Source organism: Amaranthus tricolor, chromosome 14 (assembly GCF_026212465.1).
Source record: "Amaranthus tricolor cultivar Red isolate AtriRed21 chromosome 14, ASM2621246v1, whole genome shotgun sequence".
NCBI classification, from domain to species: domain Eukaryota; kingdom Viridiplantae; phylum Streptophyta; class Magnoliopsida; order Caryophyllales; family Amaranthaceae; genus Amaranthus; species Amaranthus tricolor.
Genome location: NC_080060.1, coordinates 14,728,939 through 14,743,923, shown reverse-complemented (window position 1 = coordinate 14,743,923; position 14,985 = coordinate 14,728,939). Strand labels below are relative to the sequence as shown.

At 35.9% G+C, this 14,985-nt stretch overlaps 2 protein-coding genes across 2 annotated transcripts; both read right to left on the bottom strand.

Moving 5' to 3' along the window:
- Positions 1-2,318: 2,318 nt before the first annotated feature.
- On the bottom strand, positions 2,319-3,803 carry LOC130799335 (uncharacterized). The gene is made up of 6 exons (XM_057662435.1): positions 3,731-3,803; positions 3,379-3,518; positions 3,175-3,289; positions 2,956-3,051; positions 2,499-2,683; positions 2,319-2,399 (listed from the first exon to the last, which is right to left on the bottom strand). The coding sequence occupies exons 1-6, from the start codon at positions 3,801-3,803 to the stop codon at positions 2,319-2,321; spliced, it is 690 nt and encodes a 229-aa protein (XP_057518418.1).
- A 9,582-nt stretch (positions 3,804-13,385) lies between these two features.
- LOC130799528 (putative ripening-related protein 1) lies at positions 13,386-14,277 on the bottom strand. The gene has a single exon (XM_057662642.1). It carries the CDS (start codon positions 14,098-14,100, stop codon positions 13,516-13,518), a length of 585 nt encoding a protein of 194 aa, XP_057518625.1. The 5' UTR covers positions 14,101-14,277; the 3' UTR covers positions 13,386-13,515.
- Positions 14,278-14,985: the final 708 nt, after the last annotated feature.

The following is a 14,985-nucleotide window of genomic DNA, read 5'->3' as shown; positions in this document are numbered from 1 at the left end:
AAAATAATGTCATATCAAATAATGCATCCCATTCAAACACATTAATTATCACTTAGCACATAACACTAACGGGATAGTCCTAATTAGATGAACATTGAGAATTACCTTGTCACGCGATCCTAGACAAACGTACGCTCCTAATAATCTCCGTCTACGAATCCGCTGTTTAAACGATAAAATAATATATCTCAAATTAATACCCCAATCAACCAATAAATAAATTAAAAGACTCTCGTTTTTATATATAATTTATTATTTTTTTAAAAAATAAACGCAATTTCAAAATGTAGTTAAAATTTTAAAGAGTAGAAGTAATGGTTTTAAAAGAAAAGGATAAAGTTTAAATATTAATTAAAAAGGATTTATAAAAAAGAAAAAGAAAATATATAAAATAAGTTATAAAAAAAGTTGTCATACTTAGAAACTTAGATTTAGGAAATGGGTTGCAAGTACCTAACCCACGAAGAAAACAGAAGGAAAGAAGAGAGAGAAGGAGAACGGGAGAAGGAAGAAGGAGAAAGCTGCCAGTCGGCGGTGGCTTCGGTGACCGCCGTCGTACGCCGGTGGTATCCCGGTGGTCTCCGTATCGCCGGTAAACTAAGGTCAGACTATTTTTTTTATCAAATAAAAGATGGGTGTTTTTCAATTAGCATAAATTTTTAGGTTTTGGATATAAAAACCTCTAACAAAATGATGAAATTTATACCTTTGATATCAAAATCATGCATTTTCTTGACTGAATTTTAAGCAAATGGAAGATGGAGGAAGTAGTTTGGAGGAGAAAAAGGAAGTGTAAGTAATAATATGTGAATGAATTAAGGGTAATTAGATTAATTTATAGTGGGTAAATGAGGTTAGTTATAAGATTTAGAGGGAGAAGTGGGAAGTTATATGTATATATATATATTAAATTTCTGAAATTTTTTTTATATTTGTTATTATTTTTTTTCTTTTTATTTTTAAAAAAACGGATGTTACATACACTCCCCCTTAAAACAAAAGTTCGTCCTCGAACTTAAAGTTAAACTTAAAATACTGATATACTAAAAGACATAACCCCCTATTTTAAGAAGTTTCGTCCTCGAAACTCAAATGTACCTGTTCGAAAAGTTCGGGGTGTCGCTTTCTCATGTCAACTTCGGTTTTCCATGTTGCTGCTTCGGTTTGTTGGTTCGTCGATAATGTCTTAATCAGTTTAATTTCCTTGTTTTGGGTACATCTTGTTTTGGTATCAAGGATTTTTATTGGTTTTTCTTCAAAGGTAAGGGTTTCATCAAGTTCAATGGTTTCAGGTTGTATGATATGGGAAGGGTCATGGATATATTTTCGGAGTTGGGATACATGGAAGACATTGTGGACTTTGGCTAGATTCATAGGTAAGGCTAAGATATAGGTTACTTCCCCAATTCGTTCCAATACTTCATAAGGATCTACAAAACGAGGACTCAACATGCTCTTCCTACCAAATCTCATGACACCCTTGGTTGGTGACACTTTGAGCAAAACTTTTTCACCTACTTCAAACTCTAATGCTCTCCTCCCTTTGACACTTTGACGATCTTGCGCGCCCCTTATACGTTCCTGAATCATCTTTACCTTCTTTGTAGTCTCTTCAACCATTTCTTGTCCTAGTCCCATCGACTCATTTACATTATCCCAACATATAGGACTCCTACACTTTCTCCCATATAGAGCTTTGTAAGGTGCCATTCCTATGCTAGAATGAAAAATATTATTGTAAGAAAACTCTACATACATCAAATTATCCTCCCATGATCCACCAAAATCCATAACACATGCTCTTAACAAAACCTTAAGAGTCTGAATCGTTTTCTTTGTTTGACCGTCTGTTGCTGGATGAAATAAAGTATTGAACTTTAGTATCGTGCCCACTGCTTCTTGTAACGTCTTCTAAAATTTGGACAGAAATCTCGAATCTCTATCCAATACAATGTCCTTAGGCACACAATGCAATCTCACTACCTCTTGAAAATACGCGTCCGTATCTGTTGCATTGTCCAAGTATTCTTCATAGCTATAAACCTTGTTGTTTTTGTTAATCGATCCACTATCACCCATATGGCATTCTTCCCTGTTTTCGACTTTGGCAATCCTACTACAAAGTCCATTGAAATCGACTCCCATTTTCATCCAGGTACTTTTAATGGTTGCAATTTTCCCCTCGGCTTCATATGTTGAATTTTCACCTTCTGACACGTTAGACAATTCGCCACAAAGCCTGCAACTTCACGCTTCATGTTGGGCCACCAAAAGTTCTTCTTAAGATCCTTGTACATCTTATCACCACTAGGATGTATTTAGTATGGGGAATTATGGGCTTCAGTCATAATCTTAGTCTTAAGCTCCTCATCATGCGGTATGCACCATCTTCCTTTATACTTCATTACGCCATTTTCATCACTTTCAAACTCAGGTGCTTGACCATCCTCCTTCAAGTTCTTCAATTTAGTTAACCAGTTATCCATAACTTGCTTCACTCTAATTTCCTCAAAAATATCGAATTCAATCATCATTCCATTCAATTGAGTACCCACATATCCATATTCTACCACTTCTAAGTTCATCCTACGAATCTCTTCACACAACTCGTCTGCCAAAATTAACGCATTCATTGTATGACTTGACTTCCTACTCAGAGCATCAGCTACTTTGTTTGCCTTTCCTTCACAATATTCAAATCCAGATCATAATCCTTAATGAGTTCTAACCATCGTTTTTGTCTCATATTCAACTCCTTTTGAGTGTACAAGAACCTCAAACTCTTGTGATCGGTATAAATCTTGCACTTTACTCCAAATAAATAATGTCTCCAAATTTTCAATGCAAAGACTACAGCTCCCAACTCTAAGTCATGTGTGGGGTAATTCTTCTCATGCGGCTTAAGATGTCGTGAAGCATATGCTACCACTTTCCCATCTTGCATCAACACACAACCTAGTCCAATCTTAGATGCGTCTGTATAAACCTCATATTCTCCACTTTCATTTGGTAAAGTCAGCGCAGGAGCAGAAGTAAGGCTTGATTTCAACTCTTGGAATGCCGTTTCACACTTCTCATCCCATTGAAACTTAGTGGTCTTCTTCATCAAATTAGTGATAGGCTGAGCGATTCTCGAGAAATTCTTCACAAATCTCCTATAGTATCAGGCTAGACCTAAGAAACTTCTCACTTCTGTCACATTAGTGGGTGTAGGCCAGTTCATTACCGCTTGAACCTTTAAGGGATCTACCGCTACTCCATCCTTTGTAATTACATGCCCCAAAAAATGCTACTTTTTCCAACCAGAATTCACATTTTGAAAATCATGCTCTTCTCGATTCATAGAGTATACTAAAATATCATCAATAAAACAACTACAAACTTATCCAAATAAAGCTGAAAAATCCTATTCATAAGGTCCATAAAGGCAACAGGTGCATTAGTGAGTCCAAAGGTCATGACGGTGAACTCATAATGGCCATACCTTGTTCGAAAAGCTGTTTTGGCTATATCCTCCTCTGCAATTCGTAATTCATGAAAACCTGATCTCAAAAATCAATCTTTGAAAATACTCCTGCACCCCTAAGTTGATCGAATAGAACCTCAATTTTAGGAAGTGGATACTTATTTTTCACCGTCACACTATTTCAATCCCTATAATCAATACATAGTCTCAATGTTCCATCTTTCTTCCTAAAAAATAATACTAGGGCTCCCTAAGGTGATATACTTGCTCTTATACATCCTTTATCCAAAAAATCCTCCAATTGTACCTTCAACTCTTGCAACTCGGCAGGCCCCATCCTATAAGGTGCCTTTAAAATGGGTCATGTTCCTGGAACTAAATCAATCTTGAAGTCTAACTCCCTCACAGGTGGCATTTTTGGAATCTCATCGGGAAACACACCAACAAACTCCTTAACTACAGGTATCTTTCCTAACTCGTCCTCCTTCATGCTCGTGTCCTTTACATGGCACATATATATGAGGTAGCCTTTCCTAAGATAGGTCTGGAGATTTAAGGCGGAGATAAGCTTGGTCTAAATCAGTTTCTTGGTAGGTTAGTTTATTTCCCTTATGGCCTCTAAAGGTAATTTTCTGTTCAGCACGATGGGTTTTAGCCTAATACTTCTATAACCAGCCATCTCCACAACCAAATCAAAGTCTTTTAAATTAAATTCAATAAGGTTCGCGGGTAGCTCGGTTTTAGAGATAACAATAGGCATACCTAAGTAAAGGTTCTTACTAAGAAAGGTTGATTCCCACCTTGCCTCTTAGGACAATAATTAGCCTTATATCTAGCTTCGCCACAAGCATAACATTTAATTGGTTCGCCTTGGCACGTATAACCCGAATGACTTTTCTCATATTTCTTGCAGACCTAGGCCCTCTGATTACCATTCCTTTGCTAGTTTTCATTCTGCCTAAGGTTTTGGTAGTTCCTATTGTTATGTTCCCCTCCGTAGTGATTGTTTCTACCATTACCCCTATTGTCCCCAAAACGAGGTTTTTTATCATTACTTTGACTATCCGCATTACTTTGGTCTTTCCTCTTGTTCCTACCTAAAACATCTTCTTCTCTTAGTAAGATCCTCTCCATATTACAAGCCTTAGAATAAGCCTCTGCAAGGGTAGATGAGGTACTTCCTCCTAACCTAGTTTGTATCCTGAAAGCTAAACCATCCTCAAATTTGTGTGCCTTAGAAACTTCATCAGGAAACATGTTAGGGCAAAACTTAGCATATTCATTAAACTTTTGGGCATATTCCTTGACACTCATAAACTTCCCTTGGTTCAACCTATTAAATTCACTGCACTTTTGTCTTCTAATATGTTCAGGAAAGAATCGACCTCTAATAGCAACCTTAAAAGAATCCCAGTCAAAGTTTGGTTGGTTACTAATGGTTTGTCCCTCAGTTTTCCACCATGTGTCGACATCCTCACGTAGGTAAAACGTGGCTTGGTTAACCTTTTGGGTCTCAAGTGTTCAATTTGCAGTAAAAATTTTCTCCATGTCACGTAGCCAATTCTTCAATAACATAGGGTCTTCTTTCCCAACAAAAATAGGAGGTTTCAGAGTGGCAATTTTCTTCGCAATGACGGCTTGGGGGTCATCATGTCCATTGCTCACATTGTTAGCTTGGTTTTGCACTAGTAATCCTATGTTCTGTGACAACTGCTCAAGTACCCTCACTCTAGCTGCTAATTATTCAGGTTTTTCAGCCATGTTATTTGCTTGTTGACGCCTACAAGATCGAGTGTAAACGTTCACATATTGCAAAAGCTGTTTATACAAGAAAACTAAGGGTTTTACTACTAATGTTTCCATCATGTTCATACACACTTATTCTCAATATTCAAGATCGAAAGAAAAGACAAGGAAACAATTTGCTCACGCAACATATAAAAAAGACTCATGAAAATATTCATTAATAAAAATTTTCAAATAATAATCCAATGACAATAAATAAAATCAACATTGTTGGAAAATAAAGACAACTAGCAAAACAATCTAAAGCTAACAAATTCCAACCTATCCCAGTTTTCTAGTTAACAAGTAATCATCAAAATCACTTTCGAACTAGCTCTTCCTCATAATCCTCCTCAGGATCTTCCTTATAGTCCTCCTTAGGTTCATAGTTTTCTTCATCTTCAGATTGAATAAATATAGGTATGGTATAGGTGTTATCATCTTCCCCGTCACTCTCATCCTTGTAGTCATAGGAGCTCCCAGATACATTATAATTCCACTTCGCTTTAGCATCGATCATCCTCTTTTCTAAATAATCTAGAGTAAGGAACCACTTCTCATTTTCATCTGCATACCTTTCCCAGTTGGGTCTCCCATTTTTAATTATATCATTGTATTCTTTCTTAAGTTCAGCATAAGGACCTACATCACTTAAGGTTCGAATAAGGACATCTGCTTGGTTAGATGGTGTGTTATAATCAGATTTGTCATGATACTTATTTAGGTTGCAGTTCTCCATACTTACATGGAGACGATGGATATATGAAGAAATGGGTTCTCCTTCTTTCATAGAAAATTGGTACGGTGCATCACGAAAATTCCTAACACTTTTCCTAGTAGTGCAGGGGAATCGAGGCATGTAACAAAAACGATAGACAACGAAAATATAATTAAAAGAAATAACACACTACTACTAAGTACTAAAAAGTACTTCGAAACAATAAACCATTCGTCCCCACTCTCATAATTTATTTTTATTTGTAACTTACTTAAATTATTTAAAACAATTATACCTTGTACCACTTAACCTATTTTTTTAATTTAAACCTTTATAAACTGTAAGTCCTAAACGACCCTAAGATTTGACTAAAACAAACCTAAACTCTAATACCACTTTGTAACACCCTCAGAATAGGTCAAACTATTGAAAACACCTTTAACGAAAAACATGAGCCAAAACCTACTCATGGGAGTGTTACCGCCACATCTATTTCTTATAAAATAATTGTAAGGCTTAACGACTAAGAAGTAACTTAATAACTTTAAATCCAACCAAGGGTCTTACAACATAAGAAAACACTGAAACGCAATCTATGTCCATATAAAATTTAAACAACGTAAGGTAAAATTTAAACTGAAATACGACTCTAATATAAGCTATGTTTCTAGGCATTTCTCACTCCACGATTCCCACGTGATCAATAACCTGCAACAAAGAATACAAGAAAAACACGAGAAAAACTCCCAAAATCAGGAAATTGAGTAATTCCAACTCCATCCCATAAAACAATTAAGTTTGAAAATTATTTAAGAAAATAAAACATAATTTGAGTTGAAATTAACTTTGGAAAGTAATATAAAGCTGAGTACAAAAAAATCAATTTATGAAAACAAAATGAATAATGCTACATAAACCAATTAATTTATTTGATATTTATTAATGACAAGACATATGTCCAGTTATTAGTTTGAGGGAACGAGAACGCCAGTAGGCCGAGGGTTTACCCCTATACCTACTTCATCAAGAGGTCGCCACCCCAAATAATTCAAGGCCAAGAGAGTAGTCTCAGGAAATCCTAGTGTGCACACCCCTTCTACTTGGATCACGACAACTAGAAGTAAGACTAAACATCGTATCAAGTAACACTAGTGGAAAAAACCTTATTTGCTGCTTGTCATTTGCTGCGGTTTTCCTTAGACGCAGCATTAAATAGCAAAAAGAATTTAGAAAAAAAAATCAATTAATTACCGCGGTTTTACATGAGCCCGCAGCAAATACTCAGTTGGACTATTAATTGCTGCGGTTTTACTTGTGTCCGCAGCAAATAACTCTTTCAATTGCTCAGTTATTCACTCAATTGCTGCGGTTGTTAGATATGCCCGCAGCAAATATACTTTGCTTTAATCAATTGCTGCGGTTTTTTTATATGCCCGCAGCAAATATACACATTTCACAAAATTAAAACCCGCCAACATTTCATTTCACAAACCTGTTTCATTCTTCGCCATTATTACGTAAACTGTTGTATCTCTCAAACCCACCATTTTCGCCATTCAACGTTTCATTCTTCATCTTCATCTTCTTCTAAAAACCGCAAATTCTTCATCTTCAAAACCTATTTCAAACCCACCATTGAAAAACACTCGAAAAACTGAGCAATTGACTGTTTCTTCAAACCTGTTCTTCATCTTCTTGGTTCATAAACCCACGAAATTTGGTCTTTTTCATCTTCAAAACCCACAACATTAAGGTATTTTTTCTCTTTTTAATTTCTTAAGCATTTTAGTTTTGCAAGATATTCATGAAAGCACTTGAAAATTAGGGCAACTGTTTGTATACTAATTTTGTTTCTCTGTTTTTCGTTGTAGATAACATAACGCACGAAATCAAGGTAATTATATTTATTTTACTAACTTGCACGTTCATATCTTTATTATTTAACATGTAATTTAGTAATTTAGTGCTAAAGATATCAAATTATTTGTGAATTTTACATTAGTCAAGTTTATGTTATTAGTTTGTTAAATATTTGTGTAATTTGTTAAAAATGTGGTTTATTGTTATAGTTATGTCTTTAACTATTAGAATTAGAATATTATTTTATTTACAATGTAGTGCTTAATATTGAAGTATGAAGTATAGAATTAGAATATGAAGTATGTATATTTAGGGTTAAATCGATTTGGTATAAATAAGTATATATTTTAGGGTTAAATATGTTTGTTATAAATAAGTATATATGTTAAAAAGTTTTTATTAATTTTGTTTTGAATTATTTAGTCACACTAATTAGGATGACAAAAGATCGTTCTTGGATGTATGGAAGCATTGAATCGTCAGAATTTATTGATGGCGTATTAGAATTTTGTAGTATTGCGGTTGAACATCAAGTTAGAACGGAGGGAGTTGGTTTTTATTGCCCATGTGTCACTTGTGGCAATGTATCAAAGTTAGATAGTGTTGATATCCTTAGGGAGCACATACTTCGACGTGGGTTTAGGCCTCAATATCATGTTTGGGTTTGGCATGGTGAGGAGTGAGTTTACAAAGAGAAAAGTGTTGTTGAGGACGTCAATAATGTGGCTGATGTCAATAAGGATGTGGTAGATCATGTTGATGGGTATGAGACAGATGAAGAGAATGTCGATGAGGATGTGGATCGCGTTGATGAGATGATGGAGGGAGTCGAGGATGAGTTAGGAAAATGTCCTCGTGTTTTTGACTTGTTGACAGAGGCTTCTCAAAAGCCTTTGTACCCTGGATGTACAAAGTTCACCAAACTAACAGCAGTGTTGACAATTATCAACATTAAGTCAAAGTTCAATTGGAGTGATGCTAGTTTCACAATGTTATTAGAAGCGTTAGGTGAGATGCTTCCTGAGGGAAATGAACTTCCAAAGTTGACATATTATGCCAAATAGCTCATGTGTCCTTTCGGCTTAGAGTAGTACCAAAAGATTAATGTGTGTCTGAATGATTGTGTGTTGTATTGGAATGAAAACGAGAACTTAGAAGAGTGTCCTAGGTGTGGGTTATCGCGTTACAAGTGTAAAGGGGCTCGGGATGCTAAAGGGCCCCCGGCTAAGATGTTGTGGTATCTTCCAATAATACCTGGGTTCAAGCGCTTGTTTTCTATAAAGACAGATGCGTTAAATTTGAGGTGGCATGCAGATAGGGTGAAGAAAGGTCACTTGCTCACACATCCATCTGATTCTCCGGAGTGGAAGATTATTGATAGGTTGCATAAGACTTTTGGGGATGAGGTCCGTAATTTAAGGCTTGGACAGTCTACGGATGGAATGAACCCATTCGGCAATCTTAGTTCTCAACATAGTACTTGGCCGGTACTTTTAGTGATTTATAATTTGCCACCTTGGTTGTGTATGAAGCGTAAGTACATTATGCTTTTGCTTCTTATCTCGAGTCCTAAACAACCTGGCAATGACATAGATGTATATCTTGCACCTCTCGTTGAGGATTTGAGAAAGATGTGGGATGAAGGCGTTTCAGTGTTTGATGCATATGCTAATGAGGAGTTCACCTTGCGTGCAATGCTTTTATGCACAGTTAATGATTTTCCGGCATATGGAAACTTATCGGGGTATAAGAACAAAGGGAAGAAAGCATGCCCAATATGTATCGATGACATGGAATCCACGTGGATTCCTAAGTGCAAACACGTATTCATGCACCATCGAAAGTTTCTCCCACGAAATCACCAATATCGTAAGAAGAAGAAGATGTTCAACGAGGAGGTTGAGCACCGTGTAGCTCGTCGACCGTTGACCGGTTATGAGGTTTATGAACAGGTTAAGGGAGTTGAGACTGTATTTGGTAAAACAGGGCAAGTGCAAGGGGGTGAAGACCAATAATGGAAAAAAGAATCAATCTTTTGGAAGCTTCCATATTGGAGAGATCTACAGGTTAGGCATTGTCTTGACGTTATGCATATAGAGAAAATGTATGCGATGCCATACTCGGGACTCTCATGAACATTTCGGGTAAGACAAAGGATGTTAGGGCCGTGCGAGATTGGTTTGAAGGTAAGGGTCTTCGTCCGGAGTTTTGGGCACATGTTAAGGTGAGTAAGAAAAGAAATAGAGCTGATGAAGTTGGTGGCAGTAACAAGGGAAAGGGCGGTAAGAAGAAGATGAGTAATGACAAAGTTTATTTGCCTCCAGCTTGCTACACATTGTCCAAAGCAGAGAAGCAGACATTTTGTGAGTCTTTGTATGGCATTAAGGTTCCGTCTGGGTACTCATCCAACATGAAGAGATTTGTGAGCCTAAATGGTGAGCTGAAGTTGGGAAGCATGAAATCTCACGATTGCCATGTAATGATGCAAGTGTTCTTACCAATTGCAATCCGTGGAATACTGCCAAAACATTTGATATGCGCTATTACCGAGCTATTTTCGTTCTTCAACACAATTTGTAGTAAAGTTCTTGATCACTTTAAACTTGATGCTCTTCAACTCGACGTGATTGTAACTTTAGTTTGAGATGTATTTTCCACCTTCTTTCTTTGACATAATGGTTCATCTTATTGTCCATCTCGTTCGTGAGATCAAGCTTTTGGGTCCAGTTTTTTTAAGGTGGTGTTATCCTTTTGAAAGGCACTTGGGTGTTTTACAAAACAAGGTGAGCAATCCAGCACAACCCGAGGGGAGTATGATTCAAGGCACTGTGAGCGATGAGATTAGTAACTTTATAGCCGAGTATTTGGCCATGGCAAAGCCTATTGGACTTCCCACTTCTAGACATGAAGGAAGGCTTGAGGAAAAAGGAACAATTGGCTCCAAATCGGTCAGACCTCCTCGAGACAGCCTTCTACAAGCACACTTGTATGTGTTGCATCATATTCCGGAAGTTGCATCATATTATAACAATACTAATAATATATAATATCAATACTAAAAATAATAATAATAATAATAATAATAATAATAATAATAATAATAATAATAATAATAATAATAATAATAATAATAATAATAATAACAGCAGCAATAACAGCGGGAATTTTGAAATTCTGATAGGCGACAAATGGGCTACGAACCGGGTCGTCGCCCCCTGCCCCAAATATCCACCACCTGATTTTCCTTTTCTTGCACGCTAAACCTTGTTGATTACCGAGGTAGGGCGACCAGATAGCTACAGGAATTAGCGTCGCCATTTCCCAAGAGTCAATGCTTGTCCTTTCCATCGTACACCAGGCTTTTTATAGGGCGACGAGTTGGCTATGGCACGGGTCGTGGCCATTTCCAGAAAACAAAAAAAGAATTTTTTTGCCCTAATTTCTCATTTCTTACTATCAAAACCTTAAACTTATTCAATTTTTTCCTCTGCATTCTCTCTACTCCTCTACATCTACTTAAAACTTGCTTTTCTTTTCCCATTTGATCTCCTCATTTTCAACTTTATATTGTGGTTACTACTCATCTTCAACTCTAAAATTGTCATCTTCTTACTAAAAGGTTAGTGTTTATTATTTATTTTTATGAATTTTTTTATTTCATGATGATTATGATGAATTATATTTGTATGTCTTATGTTTGTTTTCAAATTATGGAGTAATTTGTTTTTGTTTTCATGTTATTTTATTGTTTCGAAATATTTTTCTTTTTTTTTTTGTTATTTTCGAATTTTGGTGTAATTTGTGTATGTTTCATGTTATTTTATTTTTCGATATTTTTTTATGTTATTTTTTTATGTTATTTTCGAATAATGCTGTGATTTATGGTGTAATTTATGTTTGTTTTCATGTTATTTTATTTTTCGAAATTTTTAATATTTAATTTTTTGAATAATGCTGTGATTTATGGTGTAATTTATGTTTAATGTTTTCATTTTCTTTGATTTTTTTTTTTGTTGACTTTTTAGATGTTTTTATATTAATGTTTCTATGTAGAGATGTTAGTGTAGTTGAATATAGATTACTGTATTATAGGTAGAAATATTATGTTTGAGATGATAATATACATTAGGTAGGTAAATTTTTTAATTATTATAAGATTTGATCCAGCATACGAAAATACAATTGCTTCAAAAATAAGGGCTACCTTTAACTATATACAAGATGTAGAAGGTAGTAGTTAGAAGGGTGTCACCAAACCCAATAAAGATTTTTACTTTAATGAATTTAAGGTAAAATAATTATGTACTTGTTTATTTCAGATTTTTTATATATAAATTATTATAAGTATTTTATTTAATGAAACATTTATGTATTTAGAAACAATACAAATGGGACCCTCGCCTCGAACATTTCGTTAGGAGGGCATGGGAGGAAAAAGCCGCAAAGCGCTATGCGCATATGTTTTTCAAAGCGCGCAAAAAATTGAAAAGCGCGCTTGATTTTAAACCCACTTCCATCGATAATGAAACTTGGGCATGATAGAAAATTGATTAGGTACGTCCAAATAATAAAGTTCTATCGGCTAGGAATTCCTCCAATCGACGTGGAGGAACAGACAAAGCTGAAGCCACCCATATAGGTGGCTCAGTCCCGCACGCCAGAACCATGCGGGATTTGGTGAGTATTTAGTTAATTAAGTAGTATCATATTGAATTGGTTTATTATTTTTTGGTGAATTTTAAATCGTTTTTTTTTATTTCAGAAACAATAGAAAGGTCAAAGACGCACACCCTATGAAATATTTACATGAACACATGGGTAAACTTTTTTTGAGACTCAGACTATGTTTGAGACTCACCAAAGGCTGACTTAACAAATCGAAAGAGAACGAGAACTTTTTTTGAGATTTCTTCAAAAAACGCATTTCAATTTGTATCAACCCCCTCCCCAACCTCCTAATCAATGATTTAATTTATGTAACTTTTATGATTTTATACATAAACCTTTGTTTTATATATGATATGTTTCTTTTTCATTTTTATCTATTTGTTTTATGTATATATAATATACGAAAAAGGAAAAAAATAAATAAAAATAATAAAAAAAATGTAGTAAACTTGGCTACGGGATGGTGACGGGGAAGTGGTCGCCCCTCAAAGTTGCTTGGCGAGGGGGTGGCAACGGGATAGTGGTCGCCTATTTAGTTTCCATGGCGAGGGTCTGGCGACGGCTGGGTGGTAGCCATTTCGTTCTGCAGGTGGCGACGACTCTGTGGTCGTTGTTGCGTCGCCCGTTTATTCATGACAAGTGGCGAGTGAATGGCGTCCACTTCTATTTTAGCGACCACCAAAAAGGTGTCCGCCTTTCAACCCGTCACCAGCCCATCGCCTGGTCCACTTTTGGACCATTTAGCTATCAATGGTGATGAAATGGTTTGTCGCTATTTTATTATTCTTTTTTAGAATTTTTATAAAGTTGTTTGAAATAAATAATTAAAACTTCGATTTAATATCTAGGACGCGTCCAATTTTCAAGCATTGATTATGGTCTCTTAGATATTTAAAACGACCTTGACTATAGTGCATAGTTCCATACTTATGAGTACATGACATAAGATAAGAAAAGTAATTTATTTAAATATATAGATAGACCTAATAACAATTGATACACATAAGTTTAAGCTGTATTATGCATCAGTCCAAGTAATCTTCATACCACCGTATTGACTTGAGCTATCGGACACCCCAAGGGCACTCCAAACAGCATTAGATGCATCCACAACATTATAGTGGCAAGGGACTTGATACCCATGTTCTCTATCACACCCCTGGGTGGAGTCACACTCGTCCACCACCTTTGCTGTAGTGCTTCTCCCATTGCCGTTGATGATAATATGTTTGCCGCATCGAGACCTATGTTCAAACCATCCAGTCGACAGAGCAACCACACGGGCGCTGTCATGGTGGAATCGGTTATCACATTTTGAAGGGCCACCCCCGTCTCCACCTTCGGCAAAGCTGTTTACCGTTAGGATTGCTGAGGTTTGGCGAGTTACTGGGGGTGAGCATTTGTATGTAAGGTAAGAGCGGCCTGCTTCGCAACAGGTCGCTCCACTAGGATCACATTTCCCTGGAGGGGCCGGCCTGCCGATAAGAGGCTTATATGGGTTGCATTTTCTGGCATTGGTGGTGGTGGTGTGTGAGAAGATGAGGGAGATTGTTAGAAGCAATGCTGTGAGAGTATAACGGTAGGAAGTGATAAGCTTACTCATGTTGTTTTAGTGATGCTTATTTGTTTGTGCATTAAGCCAGCGTGAGGATTTATATAGAAGAAATGGTTGAATCAAAATGGGGTAGAGCCTAGAGTTTTTCAATTAAATTGTCGAAGTAGCTAAAAGGAGTATATATTAGTAAGGAGTATTTTAATACTCGTTTTCATTATCATTATCATCATATCTAGTGTATTCCGTTCACAGGAAAACTATGATCAGGGTCTAGGGAGGGAAGGACGAAGACAACTCATACCCATAAAGGAGAGTGCGGTCAAAGAGTCCTTCGGCTCAAGAACGTGCAGCTACTCGTAAAACCTGCAGCTGACACACACTATGTTCAAAACCAATACTTGTAACATTATTATACATATTTCATCCGTCTATTTCGGTTGTAAACATGTAATCGATAGTAACATATTTTCTCCGTTCCATTATACTTGCTACATTTGAATTTTATGCACTTTAATGTGTTATTTTGTTCATTTATATATTGAACTATCCAAATCTAAAAATTATAAAATGTTAATATTATAAAAGTACGTAATTAGACGATTCAAACAAAGTAATTCATCATTTTTCTTACTTCCTCTATTCCAAAATTACAGGCTCATTTAAGTTTCATAAATTCTTACGAGAGACCATTTCTAAATGAGCCGACCCATTATATATTTTTAAATATTGTAAATAGGCATTCAAAATGATGTAAATAGACATTTAAGATATTTAAAGTAAGTATTTAGGATACGGTAGTCGATAAGTAAGCATTAAAAATAATGTAAGTAGGAATTACGAATATGGTAAGTAAATATTAATCTTTAATGAGCTGAATTTAAAATACGTCATTCAAAGGTGATAATATAATGTAAATATACGGTAGTCGATAAG